The sequence below is a fragment of the Sturnira hondurensis genome, unplaced genomic scaffold (assembly GCF_014824575.4).
Source record: "Sturnira hondurensis isolate 20B ecotype Veracruz unplaced genomic scaffold, ASM1482457v3 Scaffold0019216, whole genome shotgun sequence".
In the NCBI taxonomy this organism is placed as follows: Eukaryota; Metazoa; Chordata; class Mammalia; order Chiroptera; family Phyllostomidae; genus Sturnira; species Sturnira hondurensis.
Genome location: NW_028091847.1, coordinates 5308227 through 5326531, shown reverse-complemented (window position 1 = coordinate 5326531; position 18305 = coordinate 5308227). Strand labels below are relative to the sequence as shown.

At 41.7% G+C, this 18305-nt stretch overlaps 1 protein-coding gene and 1 non-coding gene across 4 annotated transcripts in view; one reads left to right on the top strand and one right to left on the bottom strand.

The window, feature by feature from the left end:
• Positions 1 to 18305, top strand: part of RPS6KC1 (ribosomal protein S6 kinase C1) — a 159746-nt gene that overhangs the window by 91685 nt on the left and 49756 nt on the right. For 2 of the 3 annotated variants that reach the window (XM_037027663.1, XM_037027664.1), the window contains one exon: positions 3365 to 3457. The exons of the other annotated variant lie outside the window; for it this stretch is intronic. In XM_037027663.1, coding sequence (XP_036883558.1) covers positions 3365 to 3457 — 93 coding nt within the window. The remainder of the gene's footprint in view (positions 1 to 3364; positions 3458 to 18305) is intronic. 3 annotated transcript variants of the gene reach the window in all.
• LOC118974298 (small nucleolar RNA SNORA29) lies at positions 8747 to 8874 on the bottom strand. The gene has a single exon (XR_005063862.1). It is a non-coding gene; the product is annotated as a small nucleolar RNA SNORA29 (small nucleolar RNA).

Below are 18305 nucleotides of genomic sequence, written 5' to 3'. Positions count from 1 at the left end.
TACTGAACTGAGCTTTAGTGTGGCCCAGGGCCTCTGGTTTTCCCTGGTGGGATGGAGGGAGATGGGGCGTTGGAAACCCAGGGGGCAGCTTCAGTTTCTACAAGGATAAGCCATTTGCCTCACCTCTTTTTTCCATGTGGGTCCTCGGGATGCTTTTCTTGAGGGCCCGTGGACGAGTCTACTTTCCACTGGTAACACAACTACTGCTTGCTTCTCTAGGCACCTTCTGTTACAGTAACAGATGCATGTAAGTAAAAATTTCACTTCTTTTTTAATTGAGGAAATCAGCCATGTTGCCTGTTGAAATATGCTGACTCCTCCCCCACTCCCAAAGCATTGGCTGAAGTTTCCCAAAATAATGTCATGTGTTATTTCATGAGTAAGATTTAGTTCCCTCCTCTCTGTTACCTAGTTCCGTCATCTTAGACAAATTGCTTCCCTTTGCTGCTTCGCAGTTTTCTCATGTAAGAAAAGGAGACTGTGGGACTTGATCTCTCTCTGTTCTTAAAATTCTGTGGATTTCTATTTCGTTTTGCCATCTGAGAAAGGAAGAGATCTATAGGGATTCTACCCAATTTAAATGCTGCTTATAAGAAATACAGGATTTTTTATTGATGATTTTATTTCATGATCTTTCTTTGTTCATTTTTTTGATCTTAAACTTTTATAGGCGGTGAAAGTAGAAAGAGCGCTTTAATGATCACTTTACCTTTGGTCTTTCACCATTGTCGTCTTTGCAAAAGTAACCTTATTAAAGCACTGTTTTCACCGGGTTGTTTCTTGTACAAAAACTTATTTTCTAGAGTCTGGATAACACAGGTTAGACTTTTCTTTCTGGCATTCAAGGCCGGTGAAAACTGGCCCTAAATGTGATATTTTATTTTCCTCTGTTCTACAATGTGACTGTTTTTCCCCAACAAGGCTGGTTTCCTACGCAGCCTGCTTACCCTTTTACTAACTTAATTTCTACGTAGCATTTGAAATCACCTTTAGTTCTACTTCCTTCTGAGACCAGTTTATCATACACTAACTAGTGACTTGTCTCTATGGTCTTGTATTTTTAAGAAAGTGTTGTTTAACTTTTCGTGTATTTGGCTTATCTCCTCAAACTGTAAACTTCTTGAAGCTGGTGACTGCCTTTTAACATTTTATATCCTGTCCTTAGTTATAATGCACATAGTGGGCTCACAGTAATTATTTATGGAAAGGTGCGGTAGAGATTGTGGTTTGCTCTCTTTGCTGTTGAGATTGCCGATTGAATGGATAACTGATACCGTTGTTTTGGAGACTGAGAGATCCAATGACATCAGTGAATAAGAAGGTACAGGTAGGAGGTGGGGAGGGTCACCTGGACGTATTTCAAAGACAGATGGAATTAATGAATAAGTAAATCATTACCGAAAGTATTCTTTTTTTCCCATAAACTTTCCTCAGCATTTCTTTGACCAAAATTACAAGCAGTTCTTATTTTTTCTTGAGAATAGAGTGGGGGGGGGTTCATTTTTAGTTGTCAGACTGTTGGATAGCAGGAAGACCGGGGGCAGTAGAGTGGGGTCCAGATTAGGACCTTCCGCTGCTCCTCTGACCACAGACCCTCAGTGGCGCTGAGCTTCCCTTTGCTTGTCTGTGAAATGGGGTCATTAAAACTTCTTGTAAGTACTTCACTCAGGGCATGGTGAGGGATGAAGATGAAATGATGTAAATTAAGAAAGAAGGTACTCCTTCTGTTAATATGTCTATTAAACGCCCCTGCTAAATGTTTTTTCTATCCTTGAAAACATTTAGGATTTTGAGCTTTTGGGGAAGCAGGGATGTATTTTTTTAATGTCATCTAGTGCAGCACCTCATGAAATATTAAATAAGTAGTTTTTGAAACATTGCCTAGAAGTATAAATTAAATCAATTTCAAATGATTATCCAGTGCCATTGCTTCTCAAGTTAAGTCTTTTTTAGAAAGTTGTCGTCTTTTTAAAATCAGACATCACTTCTACAGGCACACTGAAGTCAGTATTTGCTTGCTCAATCAAAAAACAAAACCAAACAAAAAATGAAAGTAAGTGCTGCTTGTACAAAATAATACCAGTGAATTTTTTCATTTGTAAATAACACCTGCTTTATTTCTGCAAAACCACCCCCCTCCTTTTTGTTTCTCTCCTCTCTTCCTCCTTCCTCTCTCCTTTCAGCTGACATGCTGGGCGTTGCGAATATAAAGATGAATAGGCCATGTTTTCTGTGCCCAGGGAGCTTCCTGTCTGGTGGTGCTGGTCTGCCCAAGGACTCGAAATACGAGCAATGGTGTCCCAGTAACTGTTACTCATGACATTTGATTAACCAGGGTTATTTATCTTCCATTCATAGGGGAAACATGATTCCTAGGTAGTCTGATAGGTTTTTGACAACAAAAAGGTCTGCCCTGAGGATGTAATAAAATAAAGCCTTGTGTTTCCTGTCTCCTTTTGCAGCATTACCATTTAAACATAAGGGTTAATGTGGCATTGCTTTCTGGTTGTAAATGCCAAATGAAGGTGTTTTTGGAGTTATGTAGTCTGATGTTTTACTTTACTGATGGGGAAAAACTAAGATCAATGGGTGGGAAGTTAGGATTATTCTTTTACTGTATGTAGTGTTGAAATATGCCTTTTCGTGTTCACTGACCTTTTTGGACTTTTTTTTTTTTGTAGCTAACGGATTAAGTTTTTCACATCATGGATGTTCAAATATTTAAAATTTTTTTCTTCTGTAAATCATCTCCTTTCTAGCTTAAACAAGTTTAGTTTAGCAATTATTTGTGATGTGGCGTTTCTGGATTTTTCACCATGACTGGCAATTCTTCTGGTTGAACTTGAATCTGCTAGTCCATCTTAAAAAACATAGTATATATTTATAAAATAGCACAAATGGACTGTAGTTTCATGGTGAGAGAGAATGACTTGTATTCCCTCACAGCCTAAGTTTATCTATTTTTACATTGTTCTGTAGTTCTCTGTTCTAAATTACTCTTGAGCCATCTGGGGTAAATATGAGGCTGTGATTGATTGTTGGCTCCATTATGCACTTGTTACAAAGTTTCATTATAATTGTACAGTTCTGAACTGCATTAGAGTGCCAGAAGCTATCAGCTCATTAAGTTTTCTTTTTAAAATTTTTCAATGTTATGGTTTATTTACTTGCAACTTTTTTCTTGCTTTTTCTTTTTGATTTTCTTTATTCTTGATATTTTTTTAACAAACAGAAACTTCTTTCATCTTCCCATTCTCTCATTTATGATAAATTTAGTTTCCTTTGGCCTGGCATTTGCTTCAGCAGGCAGCCTTCCTTCAAGTACCTCCCTGATTGATGTGTAATCTTTGATATCTTTCATTAGCCTCCAGGATCACTAAGTTCAAGGCCCCCTTGGAACCTAAGGAGCCCTGCCGAGGAGCTGAAGGCCTTCAGAGTCCTTGGGGTGATTGACAAGGTAATTCTTCAGTGCCTCTTCAAGAGTTCAGTCATAAATCGACCTCATGCTGACATCATGTCTTTGAAGCCTTGGATCTTAAGAATATGAAACAAAAGGAGAAAATGACTCAAATGCATCTGCACTTTAAAATAACAAAAGCAGAAGAGCAAAAGCTTTTATCTAAGCAATTCATGTAAGGTCATGCAAAATATATTGGAGGTAAAGGAGAAGGTGCACATTTGTTGGCATTCAGTCGAGTGGGGGGTTGGTGTTTAAACCTGTCGTAGCAGGGTAAAGATACACCTTCTGTTGGTTACAAAAACTTGGGAGTCAGTAGTTGCTCGGCATTAACTGGTATAGTCAATCTAATAGTCACAAAGAAAAATGGCATTCTCTCAATTACTGTTTATTGAGTACCTACTGTGCACCAGACCTTGTATTAGGCATTTTATGTAAAACAACTTAATTTAATTCTTCTCACAACTCTGTTATTTGCATCTTGGTGGGAAAGCGATGTTTAAAACAGGTTAGGTAATGTGCCCAAAGATCATGCATGCACATGGCTAATTCAGGGGAGGTCGGGAATTCCAACCTAACCTTTGTGATTTCAAAATCTGTGTCTCCCTCCCTCCCTCCCTCCCTCCCTCCTTCCCACTCTTCCTTACCTTCCTTTTTCTTTGAATTCTCACTTGAGGACATGCTTATTGATTTTACAGAGAGAGAGAGAGAGAGAAACATCGATATGAGGTGGAAACATTGATCGGTTCCTCTCATGGGCACCCCACCCAGGGACCGAACCCACAACCTAGCCATGTAGCCTGACCAGGGGCTGAACCTGTGGCCTTTGGGTTATGGGATGGATGATGCTCCACCCAACTGAGCCATGGCCAGGGCAAAAGCCATACTTTTTTTTACACATACTTAGCCTCTCTTCCACAAACACATACACACTCTTTTATATTTGGAATAAAAATTCCAAAATAACAGAGATATCTGCCATTGAGTCCCCCCAATTTGGTGACATCTCAGCCACAATTAACAGTACTGGGCCTTAGAGAGTTTACAAGAGTAATTGAAAAACCATATACAGTAAACTGTGTTTGAAATATATGTGATCACCTCTTTTTTTTACCTTTCAATGTTAATATGGCATAAATCAATTTATATATTTTTTCCAAGATTTTATTTATTTATTTCCCCTTATTTACAGAGGGGAAGGGAGGGAGGAAGAGGGAGAGAAACATCAATGTGTGGTTGCCTCTCTTGTACCCTCTCCTGGGTACCTGGCCTGAAACCCAGACATGTGCCCTGACTGGGAATCAAACTGGTGACCCTTTGGTTCACAGGCCAGCACTCAATCCACTGAGCCATACTAGCCAGGGCTTTTTATAAAGCACCTTAGTGGTCATTTGTAACTTAATGTTCACTGAGTACTTCTTGTGAGATTCCATGCTAAAACTGAACAGTATGCCGTGTGTCTCAGGTAATTTAGACAGTAATTCAAAGTTTGAGGTATTCCAAAAAGAACATTAGGTTGGATATTACATGCAGCATTCAGTGTCTTATTAAGTTTTTACAAGCATCATTTTTTTCCTCAAATCTATATGACTAAATTTTGAACTAAAGGAATTCGAAGCAGTAGGACTTTGGGGCCAGAAATAATGTCTTAACTGTGTTTTCTCTAGCTTTTCCAACTTGGAGAACGTTCAGATTGAGGATATTGAGGAGCAGAGTAGGAACTGAATAGTTCCTAGGTTCTTGGATTTCTGCACGGGCAAATAAACTTTTTTGATGTACAGTGTCTGCCCCTTCTCTTAGATTTGTTTATTTTGACAAAGTGTGTCCTTTCATTGCTATTCTCTCATTAGGAGTAAGTCACCTTGAAGTCCTGATTTATTCAACTAAGGACTTTTGACAGTGGAGGAATTCCTAAAGTTTTTGCTGAGGCATAATTCGTTCCTGTCTTTACTGTGTTAACCTGGGCAATATATTTGGTGTTTAGAAGGTGGCATTTAACTTTTCTAAGTAGAGAGAAGCAGATATATATGGGAATTAAGCTTTGCAAATAATCTTTTAAGATGTGTGACATAGCCTCTATTTTGCAAGCACATGAGTAAGTAGATTTTAAAAAATTTGCGTTGTATTTCAAGATAAATTCCTATCCACTGTACTGAGGAATACCTAAAATTTGGGTTTTCCAAACTTGACGTTTGGAAAAGAAGTGTCGAATAAATTCAAATGGCTAGAAGTACACAGGATACGTTAGTGTAGCCTGTACAGAACCCAGTTTCTCTGATTCTGTTTCATCACAGTAGTGTTTGTTCTTTATGAGTTACTTTGAGTGTTGTTGTCTATTAGGAAAGTAAAATTCCTCTAGGATGGTGTAGGATTTTAACAAATCGATTAGAGAGAGAGAAACATGGATTTGTTGTTCTACTTGTTTATACATCCATTGGTTACTTCTTGCCTGTGCCCTGACCGGGGGTGTGCATTGGCATACTGGGATGACACTCTCATCGGCCAGGGAGATTTTATAAGCATTGATGTAGAAGTGGATTTATTCATTGGTATCTAGACCACATGTTCCTGAGAACCAGATTGTGTCTTTCTTGTTCATCTCTGTATTCTCAGCACCTAGAATCCCGACTGGCACATCAGGGATGCTCAATAATTACTTAATGAATAAATCGAAGCCGTAACTTTAAATATTATATTATATAGAGAGTGACACCTACTGGTTTAATGTGAGACTGCTATCTGGTACCACTGTTGAAGACACTTGACTCCGAAGGACCCTAATTCTGTAGCTGTAACTTGGTCTAGTATTCAAAGGCAAATGAGTATATGTTCTTTAATTGGGATTAGGTAATTCTTTATAAGCATAAATATATGCAACGAGGAATTTAGGCCTTAGGGCTCTTGGATTATAAATAAGCCATTGTGCATTCAGAATCAAGAATGAAAAGGCTAGTGAAGGCCCTCCAAGTCTGTACAGAAAAGCTGAAAACTGGGTGATGGTTAACCTGATAAAAACATGTGGTGGCCCTGACTGGTGGTACTCGGTCGGACGTTATCCCGCAGAGTGAAAGGTCGTCGATTCAGTAACTAGTCGGGGTACATGCCTAGGTTGCAAGTTCGATCCCTGCGCGGGCGCAAACAAGAGGCAACTGATCGATGTTTGTCTTTAGCATTGATGTTTTTCTCCCTCTCTCCTCCCCCTCCCTTCCCCTGTCTCTAAATGAAAATCGTCTTTTTAAAAAAAGTATGATGTTTATATTTTTGAGGACTATGCAGCGTAGAGGGGACTATGTAATGTTTTGTTCAAATCTTGAGGGTGAAACGAAGTATTAATTATGCCAGAACAACATTGGACAAACCAGGATGTCTGGTTTTCCTGGGAGCAAGATTGTAAGGGATGGGACTTGTTTGTTAGTATCCTTATAGGGCTCAACTGGAACCAAATGACTAGAAGTTGTCAAAATTTTGGCCAGTGATTAGAGGTCCCTTTTAAGAATTAGGATTGGGCAAAGGAGACTGGATTTCTTCACCTCTTACTTGTTTTATGTCATTAGAGACATTCAAGAAGGGGCTGAAGGGTCATTGGTGGGGGTGCTGTAGAAGGAATTCAGGCACTGGCTGGATTTTTACATGATATAACTTTTAAAGATTTCTTTTAGCTCTCAGCTTCATTTTCACATAATGTTTATGTAGTAATAGCAGGGGAAAATAGAAATTAGTGGAAAAGATATACTTGGATGAGAAGGATGGATTGCTGTTGTTTTAAAATATATTTGTTCACGTGTGGGCACACACTTTGTGTTGGTGTGTGATAGGTATGTTTATATAGTGTGTATGTGTTAGTATGTGATAGGTATGTTCATATATAGTGTGTGCATGTGTTTGTGTAAGGGTCGTTTATATATAGTGTGCATGTGTGTTTGTGTGTGTAAGGGTTGTTTACGTATAGTGTGTGTGTGTTTGTGTGTGTAAGGGTTGTTTATATATAATGTGCATGTGTGTTTGTGTGTGTAAGGGTTGTTTATATATAGTGTGTGTGTGTTTGTGTGTGTAAGGGTTGTTTATATATAGTGTGCGTGTGTGTGTAAGGGTTGTTTATATATAGTGTGTGTGTGTGTTTGTGTGGGTAAGGGTTGTTTATATATAGTGTGCGTGTGTGTTTGTGTAAGGGTTGTTTATATATAGTGTGTGTGTGTGTTTGTGTGTGTAAAGGTTGTTTATATATAGGTAATTTTCAGTTGGGCTGTAAGTCCGGGTTGGTATTGTAGTTTGACTGGTGATAGGATGTCCAGGTGCCAGGAGAGCTTCTGAGTAAGTTCACTGTTGTGTGACTTATAAAGGGGTGAAGGAGTGTCAGGCAAGTGACCAGCGGTGCACTGAGGTCCGTGGCCTGTGTTCACATTGTGCTGTGGCGATGTAAGATGTCGCCACTGGGAGGAGCTGGGTAAAGGGTACTCTTTACCCAGCTGTTACTTTTGCCACCCTTTTAAAAAAGGGTTTTTTTTTAAAGGCTAGGAATGGAAGAACACCGACTTGAACAACAGTTATAATGCCCACATGTGATCCCCTCGGCCAGTTAACTCTTCTGGTTTGTGTGCAGTGAGAAAGTCATCCAGCCTGTGGGCATGTGGATAGGGTTCACAGGATTAACCAGTGAAGAAGTTGTAGCTGGATTGCCCATTCATCGGCACTCCTTGAGAAACAACTTCACTAGAATGCCTTGTAAGTCATTGTCATTATAAATGCCACAAGCCCTGGCAGGGCAGTTCAGTTGGTTAGAGTGTCACCCTGATGACACATGGTCACAGGTTCAGATCCGTGTCAGGGCACGTGCAAGAATCAACCAGTGAGTGCATCGATAAGTGGAACAAGTTGATGTTTCTCTTTCTCTCTCCCTCCCCTTCCCCTTCATCTTTCCCTCCTCCCCCTCAAATCAATAAATAAAAATTTAAAGAAAATGCCACATGTTTTGTAAACTTGTCACTATTTACTATGTCGAGGGCTGTAGCATTTGTGATGGAGCGAGCTTGCCGACTTTATTTGATGCTTGCCAGGCCGAATACTTAGTTTGACTTGCCATTGGAAAAAGTACGAGATTCTATTCTGTCTTTATAATATGACTGAGAAAATCTGTGCGGATTGTTCTGGTTGATTCCCTAGGTGCCACATGGGAAAACCGCACTCGTTGGGAACCGGGAGTACCCGTGTCTGGGTCTCTGCTTGAGGCAGGAACCCCAAGTCATGCTGGGTTAATGGGAGTTTGTCCTTTACCCAAACAGTGGGGCAGCAATATTTCTGTCCGGCCTTTCACATAGGAGACCACAAATGTATCCTCCTCTTCAGATCCTGGCCATTTTAATCCGTCCCATCAGCATAGCCACTAAGATTAGGAGAAAATGTAGCGGTCCAGTGTGAAATGACCTAGTACCTTCAGCGATACTGAATTGCAGATGTTGACTTTTGCATTTAGAAACATAGAGTTGAAGTCTCTTCTCCTGTTTTTCTGCTCAGGGCAACTAAAGCTCTGGGCATTACATAGAAAACAAACATAAAAAGCCTCTGAAAAGCGGAGAGTAGAAGGAACACTGGCTGGGGACCCTGGGACCCAGAGGATTCGTGGTAACGAGCCCCTGCGTTTTCCTTTGCCTCACTTACTCTGGACTGGATGCGGGCAAATGGACAAGTTGGAAAGGCCAGCAGGCACAAACAAGAACAAAGCAAGCAAAAGCCTGTTCTTCCTAGCCAGAGGACTAGGGAAGGGGCAGCTTAGCAAGACCGAAAACTTTTAGACAATAACCACTCTACTGGAGCTAAACAGCCCAGAAAAATGTCGGCTCTACCTCTCCACCACTAGCAAAAGCCATGTAAGGCACCTAAACTTTCATCCTTGGAAGGCTGTAATAAGTTTCTGCACCCCCCTGTTGGGATGGTGTTTTGGGGAGCCTGGACTGTTAACCCCCCTGGGGTAAAGAGGTTCCCCTTCTGTTCCCCACTGGGGAAGTGTCGGAGGGGCCTGGTAGATTTTGTGTCTGACCACTGACGGCCCTGTGCAGTGAAGCCACCGCACATGATGTCAGGGAGGCCCCTGAGGAGTGTTCATGAGGCACCTTTGTCTTTCCCAGCCAGGGTGGCATCAGCAGAGTCTGAACTCCTGCCCCGCCCCACAGGAACCAGGAGTCCCATTTTCCTCCCTCACTTATCAGTGAAGGCAGAACCGGGCACCAAACTTCCATCTCTGCCTGGGGGTAATAAACCCGTTATCTCGTCTCCCCATCAGAACGCTGGCAGGGGAAAACTACCGAAAGAAAACGCTTAGCCCTGGCTGGTGTGGCTCGGTGGACTGAGTGCAGGCCTGCAAACCAAAGGGTCGTTGCTTTCATTCCAGTTGGGGCACGTGCCTGGATTGTGGGTTGGGTCCTCAGTTGGGGGCATATGAGAGGCAACCACACACTGATGTTTCTCTCCATCTCTTTCTCCCTTCCTCTCTCTAAAAAAAAAAATAAGTGAATAAAATCTTTAAAAAATATTAAAAACACATTTAAGAAGATCCAGAGTCTCATACTATAATATTCAAAATGTGCAGGTTTACATAGAAAATCACTGAGAAAAGACAGCTGACCCCAGCACTGAGGTTAGCGACCCCACAAGGACTTTGTGCCGGCCATCACGACGGTGCTCCGCTGAGCAGCTGCAGACACCCCTGAAAGGAACAAAGGAAAGGCTCAGTGGAGAAGCAGAGGTCTAAAGACAAACCAAATGGAGATTTTAGAACTGAAAAACCAGTAAAAAGGAAAAGAAACCCTCAGTGGGCTTAATAGCAGAATACATAGGACAGAGAAAACAGTGCCATTTGACTAGAACACAAGACACCACCCAGTCTGGATGGAGGGAAATAGACTGGGGAAAGAATGAACAGAGACTCAGGAATCCCTGAGGCTAAAATCAAAAGTTCTAATGTTCATGTCGTTGGGGTTGCAGATGAAGAGGAGGAAGAGGATGGAGCTAAGAATTATTTGAAGAAATACTGGTGCAGATTCAAGAAGTGAAACCGAAACAGGATAAAACAAATCCATGGCAAGGCCTGTCATAGTCAAACTTCTCAAAAGTAAAGATAAGAAAATTTGAAAGCAGCACAAGGGAAGCAACACTTTACTTACAAAGGAAATACAGTTTGAATGACCATGGATTTCTCATCAATGCCATAAGGATGGCACATTATTTTTAAGTGCTGAAAAAAGACCCCATAAAAGAACCTTAACAGTCTCCTACCTAGGGCTCTAGTACCAGCAGTGTTGTGGGAACTCACAGGTAGCGGGGCCACTAATGCGCTCACCAGTCTGGTGTGCAGGTGTTCACACAGCATCCTGTTTTCAGTACCTCTGCCCAGTCCCACCCGCAGCTGTCAGGAATCTGATTTCACATCTTCAGAGAATGAACTTGGAGTCCTCCCCCATCAGGGAGCAGGGCAGCTCTAGCTGGCTGTGCAGCGGCAGGAATGTGTAGACTTTTCCGTTGTCCTCCTATTTTCAGGAGATAGCTAGGGCTTCTCATTTCTGGAGTTCTACAGTAAGAATTGGCTCGCTTTTCGTTGGTTTTTCCACCTGTAGACATTTGGCATCTGTTTTCTGTCTACTATTGCCATCTTTTCACATCTCTTGTTTGTCATTCTGTATCTTTTAATGTGTATTTACTGTGATTCAGGGGATTTCTATAGGGAATAGTGATCTATGTTTAAAAGAATGTTAAATTTAACACACTGTGCCCTGGCTGGTGTGGCTCAGTGGATTCAGTGCCGGCCTTCAAAAAAGGTTGCCAGTTCAATTCCTAGTTAGGGCATGTGCCTGGCTAGGTCCCCAGTAGGGGGCGTGCTAGAGGTGACTACCCATTGATATTTTTTCCTCCCTTAGTCTCTCTAAAAATAAATAAATAAATCGTTAAAAAAATGAACACATTGTGTAGCCCCCTCAGCTTCAAGGCATCCATAATTTTGATCAACATGTCTTTGTTGACCTTTTTCAAGGTGTTACATTTCTTTAATTAAATAGTACAGAGCCCTGTAGGTCAGCAGTCCCCAACCTTTTTGGCCCAGGGATTGGTTTCGTGGAAGAAATTTTTTCCACGGATCAGGGTGGGGGTTGGTTTTGGGATGATTCACGCTCACGTCCTGCTGTGTTCCTAACAGGCCCGGGCCAGTACCGGTCCACAGTCTGGAGGTTGGGGGCCCCTGTGGTAGGTGACTTGTAGCTAGAATAATGGTTTCAGATTGCCCCGGTCCTCTCTGGGTCCTGCTGGTTACCCGGAGCCCATCTTTCCTTCATCTGTGTTTCGAATGGAGACGGAGGCATCCCAAACTACTTCCAAGTGTAAAGGCCCACACAGTGTTCTCGTTCCCCTTTTAAGATGCATCTTGACAGTGCAGTGTTACTTGCCTCAGTCTGATTATTCTCCAGCTCATTGTCAACACTGCTGCTGGGGCAATTTATAAAAATTAACCAAAAATGATCTTTCTAAAACTAGTAACCCTCTTGCTTAAAGTCCTTTCATACCTTCACATAGTTTTTAGGGTAATGTTCACCCTCGTGAAAGCCCACAGAGACCTTGTGATCTGGCCCCTGCTTTTCCTGTTGATTCTCAACCTGTTTCTCGCCCACCCTTTTCCCAGACCGTCGTAACCTCTTGGGTGCCCGTTGAACCTGGGAGGAAATACAGGCATCACACATTTCACACATGGTGCCCTCCTCTATCTGGAGGGACTTTTTTTTTCTTTCTCACTTAATTTCTTCTCACTCTTACTGTCTTCTCTTGGAAGCCCCCTTTGCTGTCTGACTTAAGTATCTTTTGCTGTGTTCTTTACATGCCTTTTACTTAAGTGTGATCGCATCCATTCATAGTGTGTGGTAGTTTACAATTTGTTTATATTACAGTTTGCTTTCAATATTATTTTGCATTTGTATGATAGTTTTTTGACATTTTTCTATGCCTCCTACAATAAGCTTTCATGTGCCTCAAGTGAGCAAGCATTTTTCTTCTTTTTAAAATATGAACATTTTTATCTATTTTAGCACAGTATTTACAGACAGCTGTTAGGCAGAAAAGGGAATCTAAATCCTGTGCTCAAGATATGTGTCTTTGGAGAATAAGTCTCTATAACATATCAAACACAAGCTCAGTTTCTGTATCTTTTTTAATTTTGGATTCTTGGCATTAGCGCAGTGACTTGCAAATAGCAGATACTCAATGATATATATGTGTGTGTGTGTGTGTGTGTGTGTGTGTTGAAATCATTTATTCAAATTGGCCTGCCTCCTCACCATGTCATTACATGTCTTTTCCATTTCTCTTTTCTCATTCATTCATTCATTCATTCACCAAATATGTATTGATCTTCTGCTTGTGTCGAGGGTGGTATTAGCCACTGGAGATACAATGCTAAAAAAACCCCAGCTAATCTCTACCCTTTCAGACTTTATGACTGAGTGGGAAATCTAAATAAACTGACAGTTACAGCGCAGTGCGCAGGTGCTTCTGGGGAAGGACGATGGTGAGGGTACCGTGAGAGTACAGGAGGGGCGTCTAGCTTGGGGCTCTCCAGGGCCTTCGAGCGAGCAAAGCAAAGAAAGGGGGCAAGAGTAGGGAGGCTCGGGGAGTCCGCCCTCTTTCTAGCTTCTGCNTTCATTCATTCATTCACCAAATATGTATTGATCTTCTGCTTGTGTTGAGGGTGGTATTAGCCACTGGAGATACAATGCTAAAAAAAACCCAGCTAATCTCTACCCTTTCAGACTTTATGACTGAGTGGGAAATCTAAATAAACTGACAGTTACAGCACAGTGCGCAGGCGCTTCTGGGGAAGGACGATGGTGAGGGTACCGTGAGAGTACAGGAGGGGCGTCTAGCTTGGGGCTCTCCAGGGCCTTCGAGCGAGCAAAGCAAAGAAAGGGGGCAAGAGTAGGGAGGCTCGGGGAGTCCGCCCTCTTTCTAGCTTCTGCACCTTCTTCAGTCCTTCCTTCTTGGCTACTCCGTTTAGTCCACTCTTCAAGACTGCTGGAAGCTTACCTCCTCGGAAACTCTGCTGTTCACCTTTTCTTCCTTTGAATTACATTCAGCATTCAACTTTTAGTTCCCTGAAATGTATTGTTAACGTGCCCTAGAGGGCAGGAACTCTGTCTTGCATTCCTTTTTACTCTCCCTGGTAATGCCCACCTGAACGCCGTGCTGTCCCTGCAGCAAGGGCTCAGTAAACGGTTGCGGAATGGTTGTCCAGGGGACAAAAAACAGGTGGTGTGTGGCACTTAAGGTTTCAGATACTTAGGGAGTCTGCACCTCAAAATGCACTGCACCTGCAGGATCAGAGCAAGGGGGAGGTTTGAACCACGAACTGTCAGAACATCCCGCCCCTTCCCCGTCACCACCTCTCAGAGTGCGCCTGTGGATTGCTGGCCGGGTACCTTGTGGCAGTCAATGAAGTTGTCGGCCTGAGGATTAGTGTCCTGCCTTTGTGTTTCCCATGTGGAATTTTTCAGAACACCAACACATTGTATTCTTCTACTAAATACATTTTTTAGGTCATGTGAAAACACTTCATTTTTAATCAATACCAGAAGTTCAGCTCCATCTGCCATAAAAGCACAAAACCCATTAAAAACATTTAGAAATAATAGCTTCCTTGCCCTTGAGACATTGTCTTCTGAATTGCAAGCAGGCTGTCTTTGACATTGGCAACTTAGCTGGGTATGTATCGAATGCCTTGAAGATGTAGTTTCGGTGTCCATCATCATTATAAGATAACATTTATTAACTGAGTGTATACAGTGTGCCATTCTGAACACTATATAAAAACTATGTGGACATACTTGCTACTTTTTAGGGACCTATGTTCGTTTTCAGGCCTAGAAACGATTCAAGCACATTTGTAGAACACATCTAAGGCGGAGTGAAAACACCAAAGGAGGGTGTGAGGAGACACAGTACCAGCACTGGAGCATTGGGCTTTTCTAGCAAGTGCAGAGAAGAAGGGGTCTTAAGCTAAATACAACAGACTACTTTTATTTGAATTAATTTTCATCTAAATTTAACAGTGTCAAGTTATTATTCCACGTGAACTTTAGAATTCAAACTGGAGAAATAGTGTAAATGGTTTCATTATGGATTTGAATGGCAGGAGCTGAACTTGGTCCTTTACACCCAGAACTTCAGAGTTTTAACCTCTCTTTAGCATAATCTCTTTGTGGCCTTGGGCAAGTTGCTTCACAAAAACAGAAAACAGACAATCAAAACGAGGATGACAAAGGTGTAGGGATCTAGCTTTGAAAGCCTTTGGATCTGAGAAGCGCCTGCTAAGTGGATGTTTTTCCTAGCTCTTCAGCATTCTGTTTTAAACCCCATTTTTTCTGTCTTTTATATTCTGCCTTCTGCTATATTTATATCCAGTTTTCTTACAAAGACACACCATGTCCTTTGGAAACAGGTTTTGTGAAGCAATAGATGTATAGGCCTAGGATTTGGAAATGTCACAAAGTGAAACTCTTTTTGTGTACATATATAAAAGACATCTCTATGTTGGCTGTATTGTTCCCTAAGTCATTGACCTCACGTCCTAGGATGAGACATCATTGACACTGACGGTTCACGTTCATTGACATTGGCTAATAGGAATGTAAGAAATTTCAGATTCGTTTGTGGTTGAAATACTGACTTCTTGGACTGTTTTCTGGAGACCGACATGTCTTTTTCATTGCTGCAGGGCAGGACTAGTTTGAGCTATTTGCCTAAAGATGAATAATCCAGAGTTTTGGCCAGGTGACTTTTAGATGGGAGGTAGAGAAACATTTTGTAAGTCCTTTTTCTTTCTGATATTGGTATTAGTCTGTCAATGAAAGCAACCTTTGCCGGCCGTATTTCAGTGCCCCTTGGAGAAATGAAACAATGTAGGCTTTGAGTTTTGAGTAAGTTATTTATATTGGCAAATCTGTGTTAGTACCACCAAAGTTTTCTTATTTTCTTTTCTAATTTTATGATTCATAATATATTTATAACATATCTTAGAGGATAAAGTTACTCTGGGAGCATTTATTCTTTTTAAATATCGCAATGACAAACTGTGATCCTTAAAAAAATCATTATTGAAGTTACTAAGTATACCAAGGCACAAATTGAGTTCACTGGGCCTGTATACACAGTGCAGTGTTGCATTAGGTCACCGAAATCACCCTCGGTGCATTCCACAGGTTATGGTTGTGTTCAGTGTGAACAGGGAGCAGGACAAATGGGACTCATTGGTGGTTCTCATGGTACGTGAATGTTTAATAATGAGCTAACTTTAAATAAGTTAATAACCATTTCCCCGTGGAACTTTGGAGGAACCTTCAAGAATCTGGATTCAGGCTGTAATTAGTGCAGATTAAATGCATCTGTTGCCATTTTCAAACCAAGAATAAAAAGATACTTTTTTGCATTATTTTCTAAAGAAAATGATTTTATTTTGACTCCATTTAAAATACTAAAGAAAAAGCAGAAAGCGAAGATGGACAAGCGAAGTTTATGTTAGTGAATTACTTTTAAGACGACCAAACGCCGGTTACTCAGTATTGTAATTGAATACAGGCTGGTGCTGGAGGTTCTGTCTTTTAAAAATCTTTTAAAAGGCACCACAGTATTTTGTTTCTGTATGAGGTGTTGTGGTAAACATGATCATTACTATCAATAAATGGCATTTTTGAATACCCAGAAATCAGGGTGTTTAACTGGTATTTTGTGGATTTTATGAAACCTCACCTCGAAGTACGCTTTTGGGGGTGACACTGGCATTGTGGGTGCGGTGGTACCCAGAAAACAGACTTTTCCAGGAAAGTTTCTTATTTATGACTATGTAAAAATATATACCTACATTATTATTCAGACTGATTAAAACATTGAAGAATTTTCTATTTTATTTCACTTGCATACTTATTTTGAATGAAATCGGAGGTCATTTTCAATGTGACTAGTCCCCTCTTTTTTTTTTTTTTTGAAGAAAAATCACCACATTTACTGAGTTTACTTCATTACGTTCCATTAGAAGTAGTACTTCTCTCGTCTTTCTGTTCAGCCGTTCGTCCCCTGTGCCTTGGGTGCACCTTCTCGGGGTGACGGATGGCTCGTGTTGCTGTGTTTCCTGGTGGCCGGCCTGTTGCCTGCCTCTGGGTCTGCCACGCTCTATCCTGACCGAGGCAGGGTTTCTCCAGTCTCTTATCTGGGGCTTTGATGCCTGCGTCCTGAAGGTGGCCACGGAGACTGGGGCGGCGGCAGATGGTGAACCTTCAGGCTGCCGCTGGCTGCGCTGGTGTTAAGTTGGGAAGTTAACGTTTGATGAAGAATCAGTAGTGCATATGAAAGAGCCTTCACTGTTGAAATATCTTTTAATTAAAAAAATTAGCATACTAAAACCTTTGCAAATGTCTGGGCATTTAAAGAAATCTAAAATTAGTTGTTTTCTTAGAGAGAAGTTAGTTATTTACCTACTTAGTTTCCTGTTGCTTGCTCTTCCTAACGTGGTTCTTTTCTGCCTGTTTATGCCCCAGTTTGCCTGTCGTTAATACAGAAGATAGTTACATAAACAGAAATAGATTTTTTGGCAGGTACAGGTGTTCAGATAAACATTTAAAGTATGCTTTGAATTACGGTATTTTGGGGTTTAGTATCCAGGAACAAATGTGGATCTCGAGTGCTACGTCCCAGAGGCCTGTGGGTTTCGCTGTCCTTTCCTCCCTTTGAAGTTGTCCGTGGGTTACACGGGAGCCTGAGGAGCCGGACCTGCCCCAGAGAGATACGTTGTGTCTTGTTCTGAGTCGGTCGGTGATTGTTTGACTGCCCACAATCCAGGAAGCGTTACCCTTTGTGCATTGTTTGTTCCCTTCATGACAACGTGCCAGCTTGAAAGTTCTGGGACAATAAGACTGATAAGACTCCAGAGAGGTTTTTTTTTCTGTTCCTCTTAAATCCTAGGGATACCTTTTATACTTTGCTCTGCTGAAAATAGATCCTTGGGAACAGTAAATGGAAAAACCCTTTAGACCACAGGTTATAAGTATCCATGACGAATTTTACTCTATACTTCAGTTCTCATCAGTGAAATAACTTGTGCGAGCATGTGACCACCAGGCACGGGTGGGCTGCGTGGCACCACGCGAGAGAAGTGCCTTGCACAGCCTGTTCCTGCAGGTGCTCCCGCTGCCGCAGCTTCGGTGCACTGAACTCGGGGGCTTGGTGTCTTTTGCTTTTGCAGTTGCCAGAACATTGTTAGCCTTCTGATGCCAGAGAAAGAGACAGTTAGGAGAATGGTTGGTATTAAAGGTCATCTGTTCCTTGTTTTCTGGTAGTTGAACTTTTAAAAGAGGAATCTTGTGAGAATAAGGNACTTGTGCGAGCATGTGACTGTTACCGAACAAAGGGTCCGGGGGGGGGGCAATACTTGGCCCACCGAGGGATGCTAAAAACTGCTACAGAAAACAGGGGCCCCTCCCCTGGACGATACACTAATATCTATAGGGCTCTTCTGTCCGCCGCCAATCGGAAACATATCTCTTAATGCCAGAGATTTGTGAAAAGGAAACAAAATGTTTATTTAATGCTATTCAGGCCTAATGCCTTCCTGAAAATATTAAAGTCTTTAAGGGTATACACCTATACACACACACACAGCGCTCCCTTCTCCCACTGTCCCAATTCCGGGTACCGTAAATCAGGAAAAGAGCACACGTCCGTTTTCAGGTCGCTGGCACGTGAGCTGTGTCATCTGTCTAAGCAGGATCTCCAATTAATCCAAAGTCATGCGGCACCTTCCACCGGCAAGAGTTCTTTGTACCAAGTC